A 24,329-nucleotide genomic window follows, 5' to 3' on the forward strand; every position below is an offset into this window, starting at 1 on the left:
CTGTTGCTTTGTATTTTTCACCTACTAATTTCCTGCTTTATATCTTCGGCACCTTGGAGGCTGTTAAGGCACATTAGCTGTACTTTGCTGTTTGTGCTTTATATAGAGCTCCCACCATTCTGCCATATGACTGATTCCCAGATGGGCATAAAGGTAAACAGGATATTCAAGCCTCATTTTCAGTTGTACCCATCACAGATGAGCATGGGTAACACAAATAATGCATCGCCTGCACATCAAAAATGAAGACCAGTTACTGGCACTAATACCAGCAATCATTTTCATTACTGATCAGCTCTCCTATTTTTTTCCCGGACTGATTATCTGCTTTTATTAACACATGGTTTTAAAATTGGTTCACAGATAACGGGGCGGGGGCCGCCCCCAAGCAAGGCTTAGTCCTGTATCAGTACTGATTGCCTCCTATCATTATTCAGTGCAATTCCACTATAGGAGATAACACATGAATGAAATGAAGGGAAGTTTACCATGTTGTATCATCCAACAAGACTACATAAGCGGCCATGCCATTTTCCAGAATTATCCCTTGAATTCAATAGATAATTTCTTATTTCTGTCTGTCCTTAGAGCTTCCTGGAAATTTGAATTCATGCTCGAGATACCACCTTTTTAGGGAAATGTATGAAATAGCTGTAGATTATTTGGAAACATCTGAACATCATGATTTCCTGAGGTCCTGAATTGTTACTATCCGCACAGGCACTGAATTCTCTAAGAATGATCAGTGTATCCATCTCAGGCACCACCAAGGAAGAAGCAGAAATGCAGAAGCAAACTTCCTTGTTGAAAGGAGAGATAGGAACTAAACAGGCTGCAACTAGTGTGAAATCCATTTGCTTTAGTGTGTCTCTTTTTCTTGTGTTGGAGATAATTTGGCATCCATTGAAGAATAAAGTTATCTCTACATTCATGGTAATTCTCAAAAAACAAAAGTTCCTCCTTGGTCCTTATAATAGTAAATATAAGACTCCCACCCTAACAGGTAAGAGGTGTTGCACTGAATATTTTGGACTTATGGATGCATCATTGCTAAGTTTTAAAATGCTAGTATTATGCTTGAGGTGGACTATTGTGCATGTAGGACAACATTCTGATTACTTGGAAGAGTACGCAAGAAATATGGCAGCTCATCAGAGACAGAGACTTTCTAAATGAAGTCAGTAATCATATCTGTTGGTGTTGGCATTTTTCTTGGTTCATGGTATATGTTTTTTTTCCCCATAGTTGCCCAGACTGTAAAATATCTTTGCATGAAATTGCCTCTTGCTCACTCTGTGTCACAAATCAGCATGTCCTCTGCAGCTTCCAAAAAAGCAAGCTCAACGTAATTTTCTGCATTGGGTTACATGTTATTTCCTAAACAAAGAACCATAATTAATGTGATGTAGTTGAAGATATCATAGAACAAAAATTCAGTAAGCAATTCATACACATGTAAATACACTGTGTAGTTCCCACACAGAGACAACATGTCAAACCCTTTCAGACGTGATCCTTAGTCTATTGGTAGTTATTTAATTTTCTACTGTAATTTTCTATCATGCATAGTACGACTCCATTATTAGTAAGAAATATCACTGGAAAAATATGACAGAAGACACAACAAAGAGGCAGAGCCCCAAACCTTGATCTGTACTGCATCACATCATTATGACGCTAGAAGTCAACAAACCAATATGAAAAATCATTGTAGCTACCTTTTGTAATTGGTTGTGGAGAGTTTGTCTTTTTCTCTTGACAGGCATATTTGCAAACAGACTTTGTTATTCCCTATGTATATTTTATTTTCCTTCCCCTCGGAAAACTTGTATACTGTGTAATTTTTTCTCCCAAGATGGTTTACTATTCTTTGACTGCTTTGGAATGCTTTGCATCAATGGAGCTCAAAAGGAGTTGAAATACTTAAGTTTCTACATCTTCCACATAAATTTTGTTGCATTATTAAGTAAGTCTCAGCATAAGAGAAACAATAGCATTATTGCATCCTGGGGAGGGAGTAATCTGGCCTAAAATGCCTCAGAAATCCTGCAAATACATTATTCCATCTCCTGCGCTCTTTCTCCCTCAGCTGAAAAGCCATGTGCAATGCAGTTTAGGAAGCCTAAATCTATGTGATCTATGTGTTCTTTGTCTTCTCTTACTTTTGAAATCTAGTGCAATTTTTTTCTTCTCTTTTCCTTAATACATTTGATTAGCTTCATCTAAAGATACATTAAGTCCAAATTTGTTCAAAAATGAAAGGACTGGAATGAAATCTCCAGGAGCAAAACCCTCTTAAAAGTTGGGTTTCTACTCAGTCCCCCAAAGGAAGGAGATGATTTGTAATGGTATTTATTTGTATTTCTGACTAATAAATTCTTGTTTGAATTACAACTAAAGTAAAACAAACAAACAAACAAACAAAAAAACCTCATGAAATACCGAAGATCCACAATGCATTAAAATGCATGCTTTATATTGTATTTTGTTACTATTTCTAGCAATCAAGTAAAAAACTCATGAATGCTTTTTCTTTCTGACATTTGTACAAACGTTTATGGCATGATGCAATGCTTCTGGCTCTGGTTCATGACAATTCATTTTCTAAAATATGTAGACTTCTTCACATATCCCAGTATTACTAAGTATCTTTTAGTTTAAGCCTGTTCAAATAAATTATTTCTTAGCTGATGGGAATCCTATTTCTATGCCAAAACAATTTTTAAGTACCAAAGGCTACCAGAAAAGAGGCATGTTGGCATAAGAACTAAGTGGTTTTACTTCTGGGTTTTTCTTCATATCTTTAGTCTGAACTCCCCTTTAAAAAATCATAAATTAATAGAAACATGCAGAACATAAACGTATTCATCCATCCCCATCACCACTGGATATACAACCATATCCATGATGAAATGTGTCAACTCTCTCAGCAGAGTTCAAAGACAGTGTGGGAGAGGAGGAAGCAAAGCAATGTAATATTCTCCTGAAACTGGACAGAAATTTAGTTAGCATGTAGCTTGTTCTTCAAGACTGGAGTACAGGCAGGGCACTGAAGTTAAGAACTCTGCCACAGTGATACCAGCTGAACTATAAGGGAACATGATAAACAAGAAGGTTGATTATAATTCTGATGGATGCAAGCTATTTCAACCTAACAGGCTAAAATATGGAGTTGCAGTTCAGCTCTTTGGTATTAGCTGACTTCTTCTGAAATATGGGCATCTCTCTCAAAACAAAAAGTTGCACATAATTCTAGTGCAAATTAAGATGCAATTCATCTCTACTGTAGAAATTCATTGTTCGGAAAAGCCGATTTGGACTGACAGAGATTGGAGATCTCTCTCCTGAAGACATGAAGAAGATCCGCTACCTCTCCCTAATTGAGCTAACAGCCTTCTACGATGCCCTGGGTGTAGAGCTGAAGAGGAATCGTGCAGAGAGGGTACGGAGACGAGGTACTGTACCATGGCATCTGCATGGCGGCCACTTGGGCACTGCTCAGCATTGATAAGATAACACATATTAAGCTGTATTTGCTCACTTTCTCATCTGTTGTTGTTGTTTTTAAGAAAATGGTCTTTTTGGAGTCCCCCTCACAGTGCTGCTGGAGAATGATCAGAAGAAGATTCCTGGTGTAAAAGTTCCTCTCATCTTCCAAAAAGTGAGTATAATACAGTTTGCTCAGTCATTAAGATTGGCATTTCCATCATTCACGTCGGCACCCAGAACACAGATCAGATAAGAAAAGATGCAAGCTTTACAATTTTCAGGATGTTTTCTATAGATCTCTGCATGTGTTTTCTACAGATTTCTGCTTTTTTTGTGTGTGTTTTATCTACAGTGGGAACCTCTTTCCATTTTTGTAATTATATGATACCATACAGGAAACCTTGGAAACCAATATCAGGCTTACTGTTTCTCTTTCTTATTAAATGAAACAGCCATGCAAAATTGCGCATGTGTGCAAAAGCAGCAGAAATGAGTTCTCTCAAGGGTTTTAATTTCATGTGAATTTAAACTAAACATGTTATTAGCTGTTATTTCTAGATTGGATGCGGTTGTGGTATCTTTTCCTTTGAGGCAATATCATTTATATAGGACTTTTGACAAAGCAGTAACATCCAGCAGATGTCTTGGAGATGTATACACAGACACAAGCACACATGCAATAACAAGGACTTGAAAGTCCAAAAAATGTTGTAAATTCTGAGAAAAGAGGAATGTCAGGGGAAAGACCGACAGAACTTGAATTTTTACATGACTTTGTAGTGCTTGGCTTCTCTGTCAACATTATTGGAAACTGAAAGATAGAAAGTGCAGCTGGTACTGAAAATCCAGAGCTATGTGAATAAATGCTAATATATTATTTTTGGTTGTTGTTTATTCTAAATCTTGTCCAACCAAAACATTATTTTTTAATAACAAGTTAGAGTGCAAATCATATTTCTATATTCACAGAAATTTCAAAACAAAAATATCCTGTGATCATTTGCTAATCTGAGTTCTTAGGTCACAGGAACACATGTTATCTATAATCCATTCCACTGTGCTTCTCAGGGAGAAACTTAAGCATTTCTCAGAGGTTGAGTTTTCCTCAAAACACCACTGACTTTTACCCAGTGTAACTTAATATATACTACATAAATGTATTAATAAAAGAGCATATGCATTTATATGTCAGTTGTTCTATAGCAGTGTCAAGTGTCACATCAAGGACAGAGACGCCTATTGTGTTATCAATTTTCTGTACTCTCTATACATCATATTTCAGAGTCAGGAATACAGAGATTGAATTATGAAGGCTTATTTACCTAAGCTTTTTTTCATTAGCAGATTATGTTGAAAGGCTTGTTTTTGTTTTTTTTTTTCAGGTTTGTTTCAAGTAGACTTATATTAAAAATAGTTAATGGCATTTTTAAGTACTTCTGAGTATTTTTCTGGGTTTGCCTCTTTTTCAGTTGCTGCTCAAGCTTGAGGAAACTGGTTTAGAAACTGAAGGAATTCTTCGAGTGCCTGGATCTGCCTCCAGGGTTAAGGTAGATGTCTGTGCCAGTTTCCTGTCTCATGGAACACAGCTTCGATGTCAAATAACACAGCACACACAAATGCACACTGCACAGAAACAGTGATGTGTGTAGATCGACATTTCCAGCTCTATCAGCAAAAGGTTAAATTGGTTCCTGGGAACCAATAAATCACAGAGCATGTGGTCTGTTGCTTTGCATTTGGTAATGTTCTATATAAAGCACAGTCTTGATGCTGAAATGAGCTGAACGCTGAGTGATCTTTTCAGTTTATCTTTGTCATCCAAAATTGCTGTGATCTTATCTCCTTAATTTATTTCAGAATACAGAGTTGCCAACTGAGCTAACTTAAGATAAAGAACTTATTCTATGTCACTTTAACAATTTTTTGTGCCATTTTATTTCTCATTTGTCTTCTATGATCTTAAAATTTCATCTTCCAAGTGAGAGAAATTTGGCCTGTGATCACTGTTTGGCAGCCTAGAATGCTGTATTTTCACAGGCTATTTACAGGCCATGAACACAGGCTATCTGGTGCCCAGTAACCTTGGCTCTGCCACTGCAGTACAGTAACACTTGGAAATGTTTCTACTGACTAAATTCTAGGAGCTGGAAGCCTGTGCCAGAGGAAAGATAAGAAATTAAGTTAGGAAATTAATTTGGTTTTTATTTTTATGGGTTTAGTAGTAGTGTCTACCTTTTTTCCATTTTCTTTTTTTCTTTGGCTTGATGGTGTTTTCTTGCATGTTTTTGCTTTTTTTTTTTTAATATGATTCTAGCAATTTATAATGATGACTTTCCATTTTCACTTTCTCATCTTCAAGATAACTAGTCTTGATTTTCTAAATGTAGCAGAAGGCTCAAAATCTCAAAATGGTAGTAAAAACACAACTAATAAGGTTAGAGATTACTAAACATCAATGGGTAGAGATCATCAGGAAGAAGCAGCATGTGAAAAGCACCAAAGACAGGCAGCAGCATCCCAACTCCCTTTCACATTGTAGATTTATAAAAGAAGAGAGCTCCTAATTCCCTGTAACCCTGTACTTTTTGGATTCCTCATTTTTTTTCACAAAAATTCTTAAAGTATTATTTCACACAATCTTAAATTTCTCTGGCATTTTTGGGGAGATCTCACAGCAGAGCTCTGCCCTACCTAATTAAGGACTTTCTTATTTTTCTGTATATATTGGTTTTTGTCTTGTTCACTTTTTATTCACTGCCTTTACCCAAGGAGACTGTCTGAGGTATGATTTTATCTATATCTTTCTGGTAATGGATGTCCACCAAAACATTTTAAATTATTTGGGTTTTGTCTTCACTTAAGTCCATCCAGCAACCCAACCAGCAAAAGGAAATTTTCTTCAAAGCAGATCCAGATTTCATTCTTCAAAGCCTTCATACTTTATTATGACATTAGGATTTGAGGGCATTCCAGTTTTATTTCGGTCTTATTTTGAGAAAGAGAAGGCATATGGAAATGATTTAAGGTCACTCTTCTATAAAACAAAGGATAGAAGAAATAAATACAACTTTTCCTCTGTGTCTAATCTAATTTGTAATGAAAGCTCCAGTGAGCTGTAATCTACCGTTCTATCAGCCATAGTGAAAAAGTGGCCAGAAAGTTTTTTTAAAAGCACTTAGGTATGTGCGTGTATAAATATATCTATACATAAGTACCCGTGTAGATATATGTGTACACATATGTGTTTGTGTTTCAAAAATCTTGCTTTTAACTTTTACCTCTTTCTCAGAAGAAAAAATGTTGAGTAGTTCTCCTTTCCTTCTGTGATTTTGATGAGGTGAAGAGTTCTATTCCACATTTCCCAGTAAGTTACCAAAAGAAAAGTTAGTTCAGGTGTTTGTGTAGATTACGTGCAAAGGATGTGAATGGAGGAAGCTGAGGTCACTTAGATTTTAACCTGTAAAATGCCCTAGCAAAAATGAGATTGTGACATTGTATACCAAATCCTGAATGACCCTCTATTTCTGTTTCTGCCAGCCATTTCACTTCATTGACCACATTTGATATGTAATTTCCTTCTATTTATGTGAGGCATGGTAAAGAGAATTCATTTTTCAAAGCTTTTCTGTCCAATTGGATTATTTTTATGTATTTATTTATTTATTTTTGCATTGTAGTAATGTACATTTGACAAAAACATGACCTGAAACCTGAATATCAGCAACAGATACGTTTTGTCAAAAATAGTCTCACAAAGAAACATTAACAGACTTCTTATGGATAAGGCAGTGTTTGGCCAATAATAATTGTGAAAGCTGTATTATTCATGGTTAGCTTTACGTTAGAAAAAAAAATACTTCATTCTTAGTTAGCCAACAATTTTTTTTATGGAGCTTTCATTTTCCAAACAGTGATCTGTATCTGAAATCAAATTCTGCTTCTTCTATGAACCTTATCAAATATTTCCCACTCATACACATGTGAAACGTCAATTTGTTACCCTCCAGAGCTTTGTTATAGAGCAAAATGGTAACACGGGACAACAGGAATGACTGGGCACCCAAAATAATACAATCAATTTTATCTATCTGAGCTTTCTCTTATGTTTTTGAGGGTTGGTTGTTTTTTGTTTTTTTGGTTGTTTTTTTTTCGGGTTTTTTTTTTTTTTTTTGGTTGTTTTGTTTTGTTTTTGGCATGCTTCAAGTGCAGGCTTTCTCAAAGTAAGGAGATCACTACAAAGTGATCAAAATTAATTGTTGCTATCCTAAGACAAAGCATCCTTCTGAAGAAAAGAAAATCTAATTTCAAACCATTCACTCAAAGCCCCTTGGTTGAAGTGCCAACAGGTTGTCTAGCAGTTTCACTGATGGTGAAGCCAGACATGCAAATCCTTTGTGATTTAAAGGCCAAAACCTCTGGAGGAGTGCTTTAAATAAAAAGAAATTATTGTGCTAAAAATCTCACTAAACAGTGCACAAAGTTGTCTTGCTTTAAAGTAGTTCAAATGTGTCACTGGTGGAAATCTAGCTATGGCAAACCAAATTTAACCTGCATTTCAAAGTATTTCCTAGAGTCTCACTTGTTAACCATCTCTGAACTCCATGTGGCTGTACTTGGATCACAACTGGTTTAGAGCTATTTTAATTCAACTGTGGTGTAAATATGTCTGTGGTTTGTAAAAGATTTTCTGAAGTGATTTAAAACTACCAGGCCAGAAGCAATATCTGAGAATCAGGTGTTCCTTTTATCTTTCAGAATCTCCATCAAGAACTTGAGACAAAATTTTATGAAGACACATTTGACTGGGATCAAGTACGAAACAATGATGCAGCAGGACTGCTTAAAATGTTTATAAGAGAACTCCCAAGTCCACTATTCACAGTGGAATATCTGCCTGCTTTTATCACCTTAGTGGAAAGTAGGTAAAAAAAAAAAAAGGAGCTCATATAAACTGAAGTAGAAAGACAAAAATCCTACTGCCTCACCTAAGCATTTAATTTGTCTGCATGGTTTCCTTTTTAAAGAGAAAAAAATATGCAGATAATGATACCTATAGTACTGTGTGAGTGATGCAACTGTTTAACATGAAATTGAAACCTGTGAGCAAACAATGATTGAGCAATGTCTTTTATATGCAATCTAATAGACACAAAATACAGATTTCACGAATGAAATTTTCTGCAAGGTAAGATCAAGTCACTTCCTTTTGTTTAATATACTATTAACTCCATTTTACTTTTCTTGAAGTTTATGCTGAGGTCAGAATATTCATACAAGATGAATATGATCACAAATGACCTCAGGCAACCTCATTTTGTTTCCAGCATACACACCCTGAAAATACACTCTGTGACATTTACAGTACATTTTGCTCATTTCTCTTCCAGGAAGAATGCAGTAGTACCTTGCAATACCTATTCATTATACTGTAAATTCACTTGAGCAAGGACAGTATGAGAGAATCAGTCAGGATAGTGAATTTATTAGGCAAATTAGTGAAGCAAATTCTGAACTTTTATATAAGATTGCAGCCAAATTTTCTTTGTCTCCATTGAGGTAGTTTTAAAGGTCACAGAGAGGTGATGATCCCTTGCTGCAACCTTAACATACCTGAGGAGGCTTCTTATGAGTCCCAGAGCACATGCAGTAAAGAGCATTTTCTCTCTATTTTGCCATTAGAAAATGCGGAGAAACAGGAAGTATCTGAACAAAATAGTTACTGTATTCCCTCTGACAATATCAACATGACACTTATTTTTCCCACAGCCTCATTCATCCGCCTAGAATGGAAGTAAAGGATAGATTTAGTATGCATCGTCTCCATCCCAGCTCTAGTGGACACTGCACTGGATGAATATATGCCAACTGTTGAAAATATGATAGGATTTTGTAACAAGCATTCACTTAAAAATATTAGTATGAAAAAATTCTGAAAATAAATATCCATTTCCACTTGAAAAAGCAGAAGAGCTTCATCCATGTACAACACATTTTGACTAGGACATCAGAGAGAAACTGACTAACACTGAAAAATATTGGCTATTTTTTATTTAGAAAGAGTTTTATATAGTCTTTGTCTCCCTCTCTGTCAAAGATCCAGGATGATGAAGAGGAAAAAAAACCACTGTGCTGGTTTTACATTTTAGAAAGAAATCAGTTCTAATTACTAGCTAAACATGCTAGTCTGAACTGGCCAGCGGCTGCTGTGTATCTGGAAAGTCTGGGCAACTAGGTTTTTAGAACAAAGTGATTGTAAATGAGATTTCAAAATTTTTAATTATTCATGTTCTTAGAAATCCCCAAGATCAAGTTACAGCTTCAAGCTTTGCATCTGTTGATCATGCTTCTGCCTGAAGCCAACAGGGACACAGCTAAGGTGAGTCTGTTGTTTGCTATCACCTGCCATCTGTGGTGTCTATGACTTTTAAATGAGAGACACTTTTTTTTCTTAACAGACAGTGTTCAGATGCTGCACTGTGAAAGCTCTCATCTGTGTTTCTTATAATTTCCTTGAAGAGCCGTTCCTATTCCCTCGCTGGAATTTCCTTTACAAGACATTAGAAACAGTTACTGAAAGGGTCTAATTCCTTGTGTTAGCTCCCAGATACCATTTATTCAGAAGCTTTCAAAAGAAGATACTTGGATAGTTAGGATGAAGAAAATTCAGTTTCTGAGGTTTTTGTGTAACTGAAATTCTCTGGGTTGAAACCAAAAGAGAAGCAGCCCCCCCAGGAACTCATCTGGGGCACCCCAAGGGCTGAAAGACTTCCAGTTCACTGAACTAGACTGTAGGAGTTAGTCCAAAGTAAAACTCCCTGAAATGTATATCTACAGTATGGATATCAGGGACTCAGCCTCAACTGTTTTGCTTCACAGTATCCACATCCGTTTACCATTCACACTTACAATCACAGAGGCTACAAGAATTTTGGGTTCTTTGCAGCTCACAGATCTACTTGGAGCTGTGTCCTGACCCTAAGAGGTTCTGATTGGATCTTTGGATTTGTTTCTACTTAAAAAAAAATCTGGGTGGATTTGCTGCCTGGGAACCATGGGTGTTCCCTCAGGTCTTCTGCTCATCAAGATTCTTGAGGTCCCCAGTTCCAGAATATCTCTCATTGGCCAGTTTGGATATAGATTTATGAAACTAGATACCTTCTTTGTCAGTAGTAATGAATGCATATAAGACATGAATAATAATTCAATTTAAAGTGCTTGAAGGTCTTTTAAGTCCACTGTGAACAATGAGGATTACTTCTTATACCAAAGTATGGAGAAGTATATATAAAACATGCTAGGAGATTAGCTTTAATTATTACTAGACTTCTAAGCAAAAATAGAAATGATTATAGAAATGAAGTAGTGTCTCTTCTTGCAAACTATGATAATCGTAGTTGTATATTTTCTTACAAAACAAATGATAATTTAGACATTTCTCCAGCATATTTTCTGTTTTGTAGTTATTTAGTATGTAAAATGTTCAATTGAAACATTGGGGTACAAAGATAATGGTTTTAATGGTGTTTCAAAAGGACTCATTGGCAGACCCCAATTCTAACCACAAATGCAATCCATCCTATTTAGTCAGTCATGTAAAATTCTGAATAAATTGCCCAAAAGTGAAACATTTCCTTTTATTCTTTACCCAGAGAGTGGTGAGGTACTGGAACAGGCTGCCCAGAGAGGCTGTGGATGCCCCGTCCTTGGAGGTGTTCAAGGCCAGGTTGGATGGGGCCCTGGGCAGCCTGGTTTAGCATTAAACGTGGAGGTTGGTGGCTCTGCATGTGGCAGGGGGGTTGAAGATTCATGATTCTTGAGGTCCCTTCCAACCCTGGCCATTCTGTGATTCTGTGATTCTGTCATTCTGTCATTCTGTCATGCATGGGTAAAAGTGGCATTAAAGAACAACCACAAAGCATTTCTTTCTTTCATTATCCCAGAACAAAAGTCTGAGGATTTCTGGCAGAAATACCTGGGATTGTATCACATATAGCACTGGTGTATGTATGAGGAGAGGCCCATCACCCTGATGATTGAATCCTAAGAGCCTTGACCAGATACATCAAAAATGACACCTTGAAATCTGTGAAGGAATTAGATATTTCCTTGCAATAATGCTATATCTTTCCTGTATAACAGAGTTCCGAGTCTTGCTGCAGACACACTACTTGACTTTCATTAGTTTTGATATGTGCCTAAGTGGCACAGAATTTATTATAGTGTATTTTAATGAACTGTATGTCTATGGTTGATGGGTGGCTGTGCCAGCAAATATCACAGTAATTCAAATTGTAATGCAAAATCTCCTGAATTTCACCTCCAAGTGCAAGCCTGGCAGCTTTGTCATGTGTTTGAAAATACTGCAATTAGGTAAAATATTTTGTGAGACTGAACATAATAACTGCTATTTTTCCAGGCTTTCCTTCAGTTCCTGAAGAAGGTGGTTGCTAATGAAGGAAAAAATAAAATGAATTTGTGGAATGTTTCTATGATTGTTGCACCAAACCTCTTCATCTACAAAGGGAAACGTGCAAACCAACAAGAAATGCAAGCAGCTGCCACCACTGCACACATTGTGCGGCTTTTAATTCGGTACCAGGATATCCTGTGGACAGTAAGTAATACTGTAATGCTGGTTCCCTCTTTATGGATCCAGTATGGGAAAGGATTTTGCTACACATCTAAATGTGTAGAAATCAGAGTGAACTGGCCTTCCTATAGCTGTTCTTTAGGAACTAGCTGAAGTCTCACATACTTGGAATGAAATAAAGTGGCAGATGCCTCTGGAAGATTCACCTTGCCTAAGGCATGCTCTTTATCATAAATTACCCTCAAGAGGTACTTATCCAACACTAATATTTATATTTATAAATACATATATTTTCTGTTGGACTTGATGATCTTTAAGCTCTTTTCCAACCTGAGCAATTCTATGATTCTATAGGAAAATGTGTAAGAGTAAGATCTCATCTAGATGCCTAGGTGAGACTTGAAAGAAATTAGACTAAGAAGACTTCTTAGAAGAAGTCTAGTCCATAATAACATGGGCCAAAAGTACATGCTACTTGCTGTCTTCCAAAAGTTGGCACAGTACTGACACACTCAACTCTTTTCTGCATGCCAGAATCTTTGAGGATTATAAAAACAGCCAATTAATAAAGTTCCTCCAACGGCATATATAGCTAAAAAATTGATATGATATGAAAGATAACTAGTTTCACTGAAGGTGGATTGTTAGAGAGAGCTGCTAATTCTACGTATTTTTCTGGGAACAGAGCTTCTGATGAATTCCAATTGGCAAACTTTTAAAAACCAAACACAGTTTTAGGAGGGGGAAAAAATCTACTGCCTATTCTCAGCTTTGGTTTTCTCTCTTTAGGTTCCATCCTTTCTGATTTCCCAGGTGAGGAAAATGAATGAGGCAGCCATAAACAACAGCAAGAGGCAGCTGATGTTTGACAAAGGAGTGAGAAAACTTCTAAGGAGAAAGACCATGGAGAGAGAAAGACCTGAAAGACCAGAGGTATGATAGAAGTAATAACATCTTCAAATGGCAGCCTTAATTAATGTTCCTCCTCTCCTATCTCATAAAAGCATATGGGAAGTGGGGAGGAAATTCCTATAGATGTGTATAAAGCTATTGCTTCTTTAAATATTTCCTCAAATTTTATTTCTGTTTTAAGTGCCCTCACCCACAGTTAGTTAGACCAGTGGCAGACCTTCATTCTAGTGTTCTCCTTAACTCTGCTCAGTCTGCCATACAAGCCATCTTCTAACCCTTTTTAAGTGGTTGACCTAAGTTTGCTTATTGCATCTCGTTTACCATAGAGGCTTCTTCCTCACGGTAGTGACTGTCAACATAATTTACTTGTGCAGTCCCTCATACAGCAAGGAACTTGCTCTCAAGTAATTATGGTTCATGTAGATAAATTCTTCAACTGTATTTAAATCAAATACATTTTAGCAGGGAAAAGCAGTATGAGTGAATGTGTTTAGAACAGTGGCTTTAATATAAATCTTTAAAAGAGAAAATCCCTTGACTCTGCAGTCAGACAGCAGCTTGTGTATTTTCCTATAGAAAATAAGCTTATTTGGGAGCTGTCTTGAGAGACATGCTTCTTAGTCTAATATTTTGATAAGACAAAGCATGGGGGACTGACAGAAAAAGTGATGCCTGCAGAAAGGTTTATAGGAGCCCAAGCTATAGGCTGTTACACAAACATGTTGTTTTTATACCTGTTTTATAAGAAGATGCTCATACATGGACTGTACTTTATGGCAATAATCTGCAGGTATTCTAAAAGTACTTGGATCTGCAGCTGGGTAGAAGGATGGTGCATATTAGGAGTAGATACACTTATCCATGCCCCAGTCCCGAACACTTAATAATTTTCTCCTTGCAAATTTTGGTTTCATAGTTCTGCACTAACTTCCTAAGCAGAAAGAGAATACTTTCCCTAACACAGGCACCAAAACTGGTTCTAAATTCTAAGCATCTGACAAAGTAGTTGGCCTCAGGTCTTTGTTGGTGCTCACCACAGTCAGTGGTGAGAGAGGGACACAGTGGAGGATTTTCAGATCTCTAAATCCAGCTCAGGCTTAGGAAAGTCTGATATAAAGATCTTCTGGATGTCTTAAAGCCACCAGCTTTTCTCCATTGACTGCATATGGAGTTTAATTTGATGAATGCTACTTGAATAGACAGGACCTGAGACGAACATACAGGTTAGGTGTAACATTTAAATCAGGCAACACAGCAACTTGTGCACACAGAAAACCTTTATGTCTTTTCATGGTCATTTGAAAGAATGGAGGTTGGTGAATTAGAAGAGTAATCAAGGGACTAGTAGAGGTGCCTATAGATATTGAAGAATAGGGTGGAAGAAAGAAAGAAGGAAAAACAGAGTAGGAAGTAGTGATTATAAGAAACGGCAAGAAATAAAGAAACCTAACACAGAAAAAAGATAAACTGCAGAAGAAAATGTCTGAGTAAAATGGAAAAAGATATGTTATGAGTGGTGTATCCATGCTAAATCAACTTTTTGAAGAACTCATTTGCCAGCATTGACTGAAATTTACTTTGGGAAGGAAATATGTTTATGACACAGATGCAGATGTAGGTATTTGTTTAAAACGTTGGTATAGGCTGCTCTGTGTCAAAAACTATCCTCAGTTTGGAGCAAGAACAGGGAGAGCTTCTAAGAAGCATCCATTACTGCAGCCCTGAACGTTCAGAAACATGAGTCCATTGATCACAGTAATTGACTTTGCATCTAATAAAAAGGAAACTAACCATGTCAGGTAGCTGAGTTATGAAAGGTAAATTGGAGGAAAACTCTGTTTGCATAACTGAGTTGAATTTGGAGAGCACTTAACACAAACCCTGGGTCTCAGATGTCCTAAATCACAGAGACTGGAGAGACAATTGTGCTCTCTCAGCTTGGTATTAACTGGATTAGGACTGGAATGCAAACCTTGCTAATTGATTTATCTGCCATTAATCATAGAAGAGTGCATAAACTTCATAGATGATTGTTTGAACCCTACACAAGGTCAAATTGCAAATTAACAGAAACCATATGCTACTTCAATATTTTACTGTACATAAACTTTGATCTAGCTGAAGTTCTAGAATGGGGAAAAACTGTGGTTTTTTCATGCCTAAGAGAATTCCATCTTCAAATGGAAGTGCAGGCAGTCCTAAATACATTTTTAGGTATTTTTAATTAAGCTGTTAGCCCACTGCCAGTGTTAACAGAACAACTTTAAAAAATCTCAGATAACAACTTGACTCAAAATATTATTGAAAATAACTACAATTAATGGGATTAAGTGATGCTTACTAAGTCATTTTTGTCTTTCTATTCTAGCTTACTATACTGTACCTATAAATGTACAATTGTATGTTTGTAAATGTATTTTTTTAAATAATTGAGTGAATCCCTGCCAGTGATTTTTGTAAGCAGTATCTAAAGAGTTGCAGAACTGCTTCTGAATGGAGTTACAATAATATGTGCCTCAGACTTACTCTACTGAATGTTGACTTTAGGGAGCTGTCACTTTTCCCCCATACCTGCAGTCTGACATACCGGAGGGGGTGATAAGAGTTTATGCACCACTGCATTCAAAAGTCTCTATGGCAATTCAACTCAACAGCCAAACAAAAGCCAAAGACATCCTGGCTCGATTCCACTGTGAAAACAGGTGGGTAAAACGGAACATTTTGTTTTTCCTGAATAATAATGCCAGAACCATTAACGAATAGATTGTCCTCTTCTCAGAGATTCGTTGTGTTACAAGAATTCTTTTTAGAATCCAAAATTGCTAATTTATGGTTACATCAGTCAAAGAAATTTTAACCGTTGATTTTCTTCATCTTCTACTTAATAATTGGCTCTCACACAGAATTAGCCTGTCCTCTGTTATGATGCCACTACCAGAAACATACATTTTATAGGCATACCACTTAAAGAATACAAAATTGTCTTATATCTGCCCATAAAACATTCATGGTGTTATTTATGTAGAGTGATAATTGTTAACTGCTATGGGAAATGGCAAATTGCATTTGAAAGTCTTTCTTGCAGAGTCTTTTGTCATTATTGCATTAATTCTGTTCTTTAAATAAACAATAGTGTAATAGAAAGCTTAGTTAACTCTGCATGGTAAAATACCTCTACAGCACATGTATTCTGCTTGTTTGATTGAAGTCCTTGCTTTTGATAAGTAAGTTTGTGAGAAGAGGGAAAAAATATCAATTTCTGCTTAATATAAGTGGCAATTGATAGGCAGTAGCTATAACACACACACACACACACACACCAAAAAAAAAAAAAAAAAAACCCACAACTTTTTTTCTCTCCTAGCCGTGGATTGTCACAGAATGTGAGAAGCCAGATCCAAAGTTTACATGAAGTTGGAGGAAATATAGGTAGGTCTATTTGAAAATTTGACTCAGAATGTCCTTAGGCTTTTAAAACACTCCAGATCAGTGCTATTTTCACACAGCTGGTTTTCTCCTGCCCATCTGCAGGAAAGCTGATCCAAAGTCTCATAAAATTGATGTAACAATGCCTGCTGGCTGGAGAGGCACCCCACGGATTGGGGTGACATGGTGGCAAGATCCCAGCAGGACCCCCCGTGGCTGCTGCAGCCCTGCCAATCTCATCTGAACTTTCATTTACCTCTCTTGCACTCATAACTGAGCATTTTCCACAGTTAAGAGCTTCTTGGTCTTTCTCTTAAAAATACATTTTCCCCCTCTCACTGGTCTTTTCCTTTTTTCTCATTGCATTTAAATGTTAACTTCTTACAGATAAAAATACAGAATTGAGAATTCAACTTCTGCCTATATGGGTCTAATATATTTGTATTCATACATGTACGTTATTTATATTGTAAATTCCTCACAGTAGTGAGCTGTTCTTCTTCGGTGTTGCATGCAGTGACATTTCTGTAATAACAACAGTGACTTGCCACATAGGTTCCTGGCCTAAAAAATGAAAAATAAATTTTAATTTTATATTGAACAGTCCTGACCCTCCCCTTCGTCTTTTCATACTGAAATTCTGGATTCTCTCAGTCTTTAATCAGCTGTTTGATGAAGCTCAGTTCTTCTAGGTTCCCAGAATCACAGAACCATGAAATTGCAGTGGTTGGAAGGACCTCTGGAAATCACTGAGCCAACCCCATGCTAAAGCAGTCCCCTACAGCAGGCCGTACAGGAACATGGCCAGGCAGATCTTGAATACTTCCAGGGAGAGAGATTCCACAACCGCTCTGGGCAGTTGTTCCAGCGCTCTGTCATCCTCACAGTAGTTTTTCCTCATGTTCAAATGGAACTTCCTGTGTTCCAGTTTGTGCCCGTTTCCCTTTGGTCTGTCACTGAGCATCACAGTAAAAAAACCTGGCTCCATCCACTGAATATATCCCTTTAGGCATTTATAAGCACTGATAAAATCCCTCCTCAGCTTACTCTTTTCTGGACAGAACAGTCCCAGGTGTCTCAGCCTTTTCTCAGAAGGAGATGCTCCAGCCCCCTAAATCATCTCTGTGACCCTTTGCTAGCCTGAAATTATCTTGTCTTTCTTGAACCGAACAGCCCAGAACTGGACACAGTACTCCAGATGTGGCCTCAGCAGGGCAGAGCAAAGAGGGAGGATCACCACCCTTGACCTGTTGGCCGCACTCTTAACACCCCAGGATACCATTGGTGTTCTTGGCCACAAAGGCACACTGCTGGCTCACGGCCAACCTGTCATTCACCAGCACACCCAGTTCCTTTTCTGCAGAGCTCCTTTCCTTTCCGTTTTAAGTCAGCCTCCAGTCTGAACTGATGCATGTAGTTACTCCTCTCCAGGTATAGAACACTGATTTTGCCCTTGTTGGACCTCATAAGGTTCCTATGTGCCCAATCTACAACCTGTCATTTCTAAATAATCTCTGTAAAATTATTACAGAATGTATGCTACAGACTTATTCAAAAGCAGTCAAGAACCAAAGTCTTTATTATTGAAGATATGCTCATCCAGTGCTTCACCTGGTTATTGATTTGTTCTGGCTCACTAAACAGGATGCCCAAGAGATGCTAATGCAGAAGAGGCTCATAAGACCTTTTGAAGCAACCTCAAGTATTCCTAAGATGCTCTTGCAGAAAAAGAAATCTGAGCATTTAATTTATATGCCAGTTTAAAATGATTTTTATAATCCTAGATGTTCCAAGGTACCTTATAAAACTGATGATGCATTAATTCCTTTATGAAGTTTTACTTTATAAATCATTAGGACCCTAATGACATTTTAAGTAACTGGACAAAAATTTTACTATAATCCTTTGTGTCACAGCAGCATAACCTCACCAGTTAAATGGCTGCATTACCCAGCATAAATCCAATATAATCCAACAAATCAACTCAAGTTTTTATTCCCTTATTATCCAATTAACAAGCACCAAATGCTTCTTTCTATGTGATAAGCAAATTGTGGGAAACAGCAAAGACAATTCCGGTTTTCCTATGATTTTCCACCTGCTGAAACCCTCAATCTTCCAGACTTTGAAACTTTGTTGTAATCCGCATTTATCTTGCAAGTTCCTATGTGGATAAGAACACAAAGTTTGCAGAACAACATTTTGAGCATTTAAAAACAGAGCAGAAGCTAAGTCAGAGTTTTAATTCCAGCCCAGTAGCGTTAACAGTGTTGTTAATGGTTATAGAGAAACTGTAATAATTTGTTTAACATTTGACTAAATGCCACATCCAGAACTCAGTAATGCAAAGCATCCTGCCTGGAAGTGGAAGTGAATTATGAATCACATCAAGTAAAATCACTGGCACATTTACCTAGGCTGCTCTCTGTAGCCAGGCAAGACACTAGCTGGGTACTCTAAATGCACTTTTTGCACAGTGGAATTGCACTCAAGGATATTTTAACATAGCTCTATCCTATTCACCAAGTGCACTCAAAACATGATATGATTTGTGGCTTTCAATTTTTGTTTCAGGTCAGCATTGTTTGGATCCAGATGCATACATTTTAGATGTTTACCGTGCGAATCCTCAGGCAGAATGGGTGATAAAACCAAAAGCAAGCTGAAGCACAAGGCTGCAGCATACTGGACAAAGGCCAAATGGACAGCTGTGATGCCTGTCATTTGAAGAAGCTCTCGCCTCTTGTCAGTGATGAAAACAAAACGGTAGCTACCTACAGGATATCATTCCTTTCTATCGTACTGTCCTACAGATGTTCATCATGTACTACTTTTGATATTAAGAATGATCACTCCAGTTTCTGGACCATTCGAATGCTGCACATCAGTTATGCTTTCCTATGGATTGTGCTTGTGCTAGAGTTGGCCCAGGAGTTGAGGAGGACAGACCAAGGTACGGAGGCACAGAAAATAACCCATCGCATATGGAGTTCTTTGTTTCCTGACCTGGCATTGGAATATGGATTCTGCAGGAGGAAATAATCCAGTGGCATCCATGGATGCATGAAACACTACCGACCACAATGTACACAGAGGCATCACAAAGACATTCAAGGAGAAGTATCTGTCAAGCACAAAACAGAGGATCTCAACCTGCAGCAGTGCCAAGAAGGAGCCACATGACAATATCAAACATTTCTGCTGAAAGTGAATCTGTGCAGAGTGCGTTACTGCAGTATTTATATCTCTCAATCACTCCTCATCAGTACCTGGTGGTGCTGGGGGAGGGAGGGAAGCAAGGGAAAGAACTACTGTGTAGACAGCTGTATACCGCTTTATGTATGTACCACTGTATATATTACTATCAGTCTTCTGGAACCATGTGTCTGGATCTTGTTACTGTGTGCATTTGTAGCACCACAAACCATTTTCTCCGTCCTTCCCCTGTCTCACATGCAAGCTTCAGGAGATGAATGGTAGGTGAGAAGACATATTTTCTGGCTCCATCTTTTACCTTATATACTCAGATTTAAGTCTGTGTAATGCCACACTATGAGTTATGTGTTAATGGTGCCACTTAGGACATCATCTTTTTCATTAAATGTTATAGTTTCTTAATTTGTAACCTAATTATTTTTCTTATATTTTAGCTTCAATATGTAAGCAATTTTTATACTATTCAGCTGCATTGAGAAAAAAGATCTTCATCCAGATCTCGCATGACACAGCACAGAGAAAAAGCTTCCAATGAGCGCAGGAGTTTAATAGTTTTATTTTAATTTTTCACAACGGGGGCCTTTAGGCCACAGCCAAACCAGGCCCAGTTGTTTTAGGGTTTCTACAAATACATAATAAACTGCAGCTACTTTTGCTGGTTGCGTGCAGTTCATGAAAACTCGTAGAGTGACAAGAGAACAGTGGGTTCTAGCTGCACTGACAGTATAGAGTAGCAAATATAAGGATGCCTAGTTGGCAGCCAGTCACTAGGATGAGCACCGTTCTTCACTCAACCGTCTGGTTCTGGGCTATACTTCATGTAAATAAAGTAAGTTTGTTGAATAGGAAACACACAGGTCTCTGTAAAACAGCAAATAATTTTTCATCTCTGTCTTACCGAAAGAATGGGAACACCTTCAAATGCACTTCAGTGTTACCATCATCACACAGATGTGTTGCACAGTGAATTTACCCACTGTGCTCAGCTAGTAATGTTCACAATCTGGACATACAGATGAGGCTGAAGCTGATGCTTTAGGTACCAACTAGCAATGTAAAAGCCTTCTGAACCAAGTCTTCTAGGTGAACATAGAGTACTGTGTCATAGAGAAACCCTGTAGGTTGTGACGAGCTGCTGACGCTGCATGATGACGATGATTTTCACATTTGAGAAAATATTTCTGGTTCAAAGCACATTGGGATCTGCAGTGATTAATTTTCTTAGTGTTCAGTCAAAGAAATCAACATCTAATCTGCACTCTTACCAGCAACATCTACAAAGGGCAAATCCTGCCTTTCTGTTTTTCCTTCTTTAGATAAAATATGAAATTTAGAAGTGTTGTTGGTTTTTTTGTCTACTTTAAAATATGTATAATTTTTAACTTCCCGTCGTTTTCTTTTTCTTTTTCATAACACTAATGGGTGCATAGTTGCAGCCAGGTTAAGTCTAGGACAGTTTTGTTATAAAATGCACTACTTATTTTGACAACTATTTATTTTAAGTATAAGAGAGAGAGAGTAGAACTGTGGTTTGCTCATAGGCCTAGAAATTAATGTTTTGTCATGTGCTTTTTTCCTGATTCCAGTTAGTTCCCTTTGCAATGACGGACAATCCTTTCTGCTGTGCTGCCCTCCTTTTTTTAGCTTTACTACAGGATGAGTACTTTTCCTTATAAAGGTAACATGAGAATTAGTTGGAGTCAAATTCTGCTCTCAGACACAGCCAAACAGCTTCACTAGCAGAGCAAGAATTATAAATACCCATATAGGAATGACAAACACAGCAAACAGATTTTATATGAAAGTACTTTGAAAACAAAGAGCATAACATAAATGCTAAGCATCATTGTATTTATAACCAACAAAAAAAGCTTTAATGACTATATGGAAAGTCTGAACATTAGGTAAAGAGTTTGTAATGGCAAACAAGGCAACTCTTTCTATAGTACCGTCTTCAGACAAACACATTGACTTTCAGCATCTTCCCACTCAGCCCATGTTCTTAGTTCTGTACACGGGAAGAAAAAGGAGATTACCTGCGCATTCTAGACCCTGAAATGAGGTCTTCATCAAAATGTATCTTAAATATCATTGTTCTCTGCACTGAATACAAGGGGTTATTAGAGAACTTTCACCTTTTACCACTTTGCAACTTAGGAAAGACAAATCTGAGTGAATGAAATACATTCCGTGAACCCTTGTTTTACACTAAGGTTGCCTGTAACTTCCTAAGATATGCACATTAGCAGATAACCTCGACTCTCCAAGCAGTACCCCAAGTACTACAGCATGGCCAAACACCTGCAGTCCCTGAAACAGAATGGCACAATTCTTGTTTGATACAAATGAACCTAATGATCCATGTGTACTGTGGTTAACATTGTTAAACATTAAGTTGTGTCATGTTGGTGTGGTACGCTAACTTGAATTAATATGCAGCAAAGCAAACAATCTCACCAGTATTTTTAAATGTGAAGTTTCAACTTTTGGCCTTAGATTTCAAGACGTTGACAGGGAAGCCTGAAATTTTGCTCCTCCTAGCAGTAGTTAAATTAAAAACAAAGATGTGATAATATTGTCACCTAAAAAAAGCAACGTATGTGAAAGCTATTAATCAGAATGTGGCAGCAAGGAGGAAGAAACTTATTCAACAAATTCCAAAGATGCCTCAAACATTTGTATACCCCACTTTATGTATTCCATGGTTCTAGAAAGACAGCACTTCATCTGTCCACACAAGAGTACTGCAAGAAATACATATTGAAAGCAAACTGAAATGCTCTCACCTGTTCATGCAGCTAGGTTCACGTGTGCAAATGTGTTTGCATCTGCATCTAATAAAAACTACCTCACTTTCCATTTTCCAGGAACAATATTTTGGCTTAATGGTTTAATATTCCAAAGCTTTCTAGTATTAATTATACCTCTGTATTAGTCTTTTACATAGATAAAATGTTTCTTGCTATAGGGGGCAAGAGTTGGAAATAACCTCTATTAAAAAGAATATTTGAAGGTATGGACAAAAATATCTAAACCATGCTGCCTCAATGAGTGCTTGTAATGTGAACCTTGTTAGATCACATATTGGGGTTAACAGGCAGCAAACACAAGCAGTGTTTCAGTTTTTATTTTTCAGTGGCTTTCCATTAGTGTCTGTCTCCTCTGGAAAACAATACAATGCCACTAAGCAAAGCAAAATGTCTGCATGTACGTTTTCCTTATAGTCCTTTTTATAATGTTACATGTTTTGTTGTTGTAAGCCTACATATTAGTGTACTTGTACAGCAGAATGTGTCCACTGTATTTGTATTCATGTCAAAAATAAAAACAGTACCAACAAAAAAATCTCTTTGAAGTTAAAACACATGATTTTTTGACAGACGCAAGCAACAGAGATTGCAAAAATGGCAGGAAAATCTGTCCCGAGGGCAATGGTGTTGTTACAGTGCCTGAACACTACACCCATAGCTGCTTACGCAGGGCACTTCTTTGTACGAGGGGCTCCTTCTCTTGTCTATGCAAAAGCAGAGAACAAGATGACACTGCTGGGAATTCTGCCTCACTGAAATCATTGATAACTCAGGTTTATTTGAGCCAGTATTTTTTTTAATTACTATGATATAAGTAGATCAAAATTCACTAGAGAAGGAATTGTAAAAATGCTTACTAAAAGCTTCAAGTTGTGAGCAAAAATCCTGCTGCTTCAACAACAAAAATCGAGAGGGAAGTGACACATTAGGAATTATACTTATTACAGATCCATCCTCAAATACCAGACATGTTCCAGCACCACTCAGTGGTCCAGTCAGTCGATGAAAAGATGTTGTTACTTGAGTCAGGCTAAGTGTGTATCCCCCAAAACTGGCTCAAGCACAACTTCTGGAAGCCTCATGTTTGAAATGGAGGCAGACACAACAGGAAAATTCAGACCTGCTTGCTGGCCTGCAAAATAGGAATCACAGGGAATCAAAGATGTTTCCCTCTGCCTTGTAAGAAATACTGTTTTCCCAGAAGATGTGTTAGTTCTCATTGCCAAAATACACAGTTGTTGCCAAACCAGACCCCATCAGTTTTTTCACCAGCACATTATTTCACATTCTCTGCGCTATAGAAATACCACTCAAATGAAAGCATAAACAGGAATATATTCCACCTCAACAATGCAGCTACTGAGGGCAGGAGGACTGGAGCAGAAGGAAAAGGGATCAGAGTTACTACAGAAATTATAAATAAGAAAATTCTATTTATTGGACTCTGAATCTGATACCTTCAAAATTATGTCCTTTGTCTCCTGCTCCCTCTGCTGGACTCAATCCACTTGTACTTTTCACTTCACAACTTTATGACTTTTTCTTCTAAATAAAATATATGGACAGCTGAATTTATACGAAATAATGCAGTTTATTGCAGTTTTATCATGTGGCTCAACATTATTACCTGTTCATAAAATGACCAACACACAATAAAATGAAATACTGACAAGTAATCAAGGGAACACATATTGTAAACACCGATTAATAAAAATTCCCAAAAGAGAAATATCCAATTAATGTCACTAAATATTGTAGTAGAGGTATTTGTTATTTAGAAAAATTCTAGCTCAATACAGACATAGAGTTTCTGACTAAAAAAAAGATGACCTGAGTTGAAAAACAATCAGAAGATCAAAGAGATGCAGGCTCTCACAAAAAAAAAA

At 37.3% G+C, this 24,329-nt stretch overlaps 1 protein-coding gene across 3 annotated transcripts in view; it reads left to right on the forward strand.

Moving 5' to 3' along the window:
* The window catches only part of ARHGAP28 (Rho GTPase activating protein 28), a 75,168-nt gene extending 52,182 nt beyond the window's left edge, over positions 1 to 22,986 (forward strand). For all 3 annotated transcript variants that reach the window (XM_042808656.1, XM_042808658.1, XM_042808659.1), the window contains 10 exons: positions 3,290 to 3,455; positions 3,570 to 3,661; positions 4,959 to 5,036; positions 8,245 to 8,407; positions 9,783 to 9,865; positions 11,906 to 12,103; positions 12,869 to 13,012; positions 15,539 to 15,693; positions 16,356 to 16,420; positions 18,992 to 22,986. In XM_042808656.1, the coding sequence (XP_042664590.1) occupies positions 3,290 to 3,455; positions 3,570 to 3,661; positions 4,959 to 5,036; positions 8,245 to 8,407; positions 9,783 to 9,865; positions 11,906 to 12,103; positions 12,869 to 13,012; positions 15,539 to 15,693; positions 16,356 to 16,420; positions 18,992 to 19,083 (1,236 nt within the window). In that variant the 3' untranslated portion in view covers positions 19,084 to 22,986. The remainder of the gene's footprint in view (positions 1 to 3,289; positions 3,456 to 3,569; positions 3,662 to 4,958; positions 5,037 to 8,244; positions 8,408 to 9,782; positions 9,866 to 11,905; positions 12,104 to 12,868; positions 13,013 to 15,538; positions 15,694 to 16,355; positions 16,421 to 18,991) is intronic.
* The last annotated feature ends 1,343 nt before the right edge of the window (positions 22,987 to 24,329 follow it).

This window comes from Centrocercus urophasianus, unplaced genomic scaffold (genome assembly GCF_019232065.1).
Source record: "Centrocercus urophasianus isolate 14NV4802_14NV808 unplaced genomic scaffold, USGS_Curo_1.0 seq_11, whole genome shotgun sequence".
Taxonomy (NCBI): domain Eukaryota; kingdom Metazoa; phylum Chordata; class Aves; order Galliformes; family Phasianidae; genus Centrocercus; species Centrocercus urophasianus.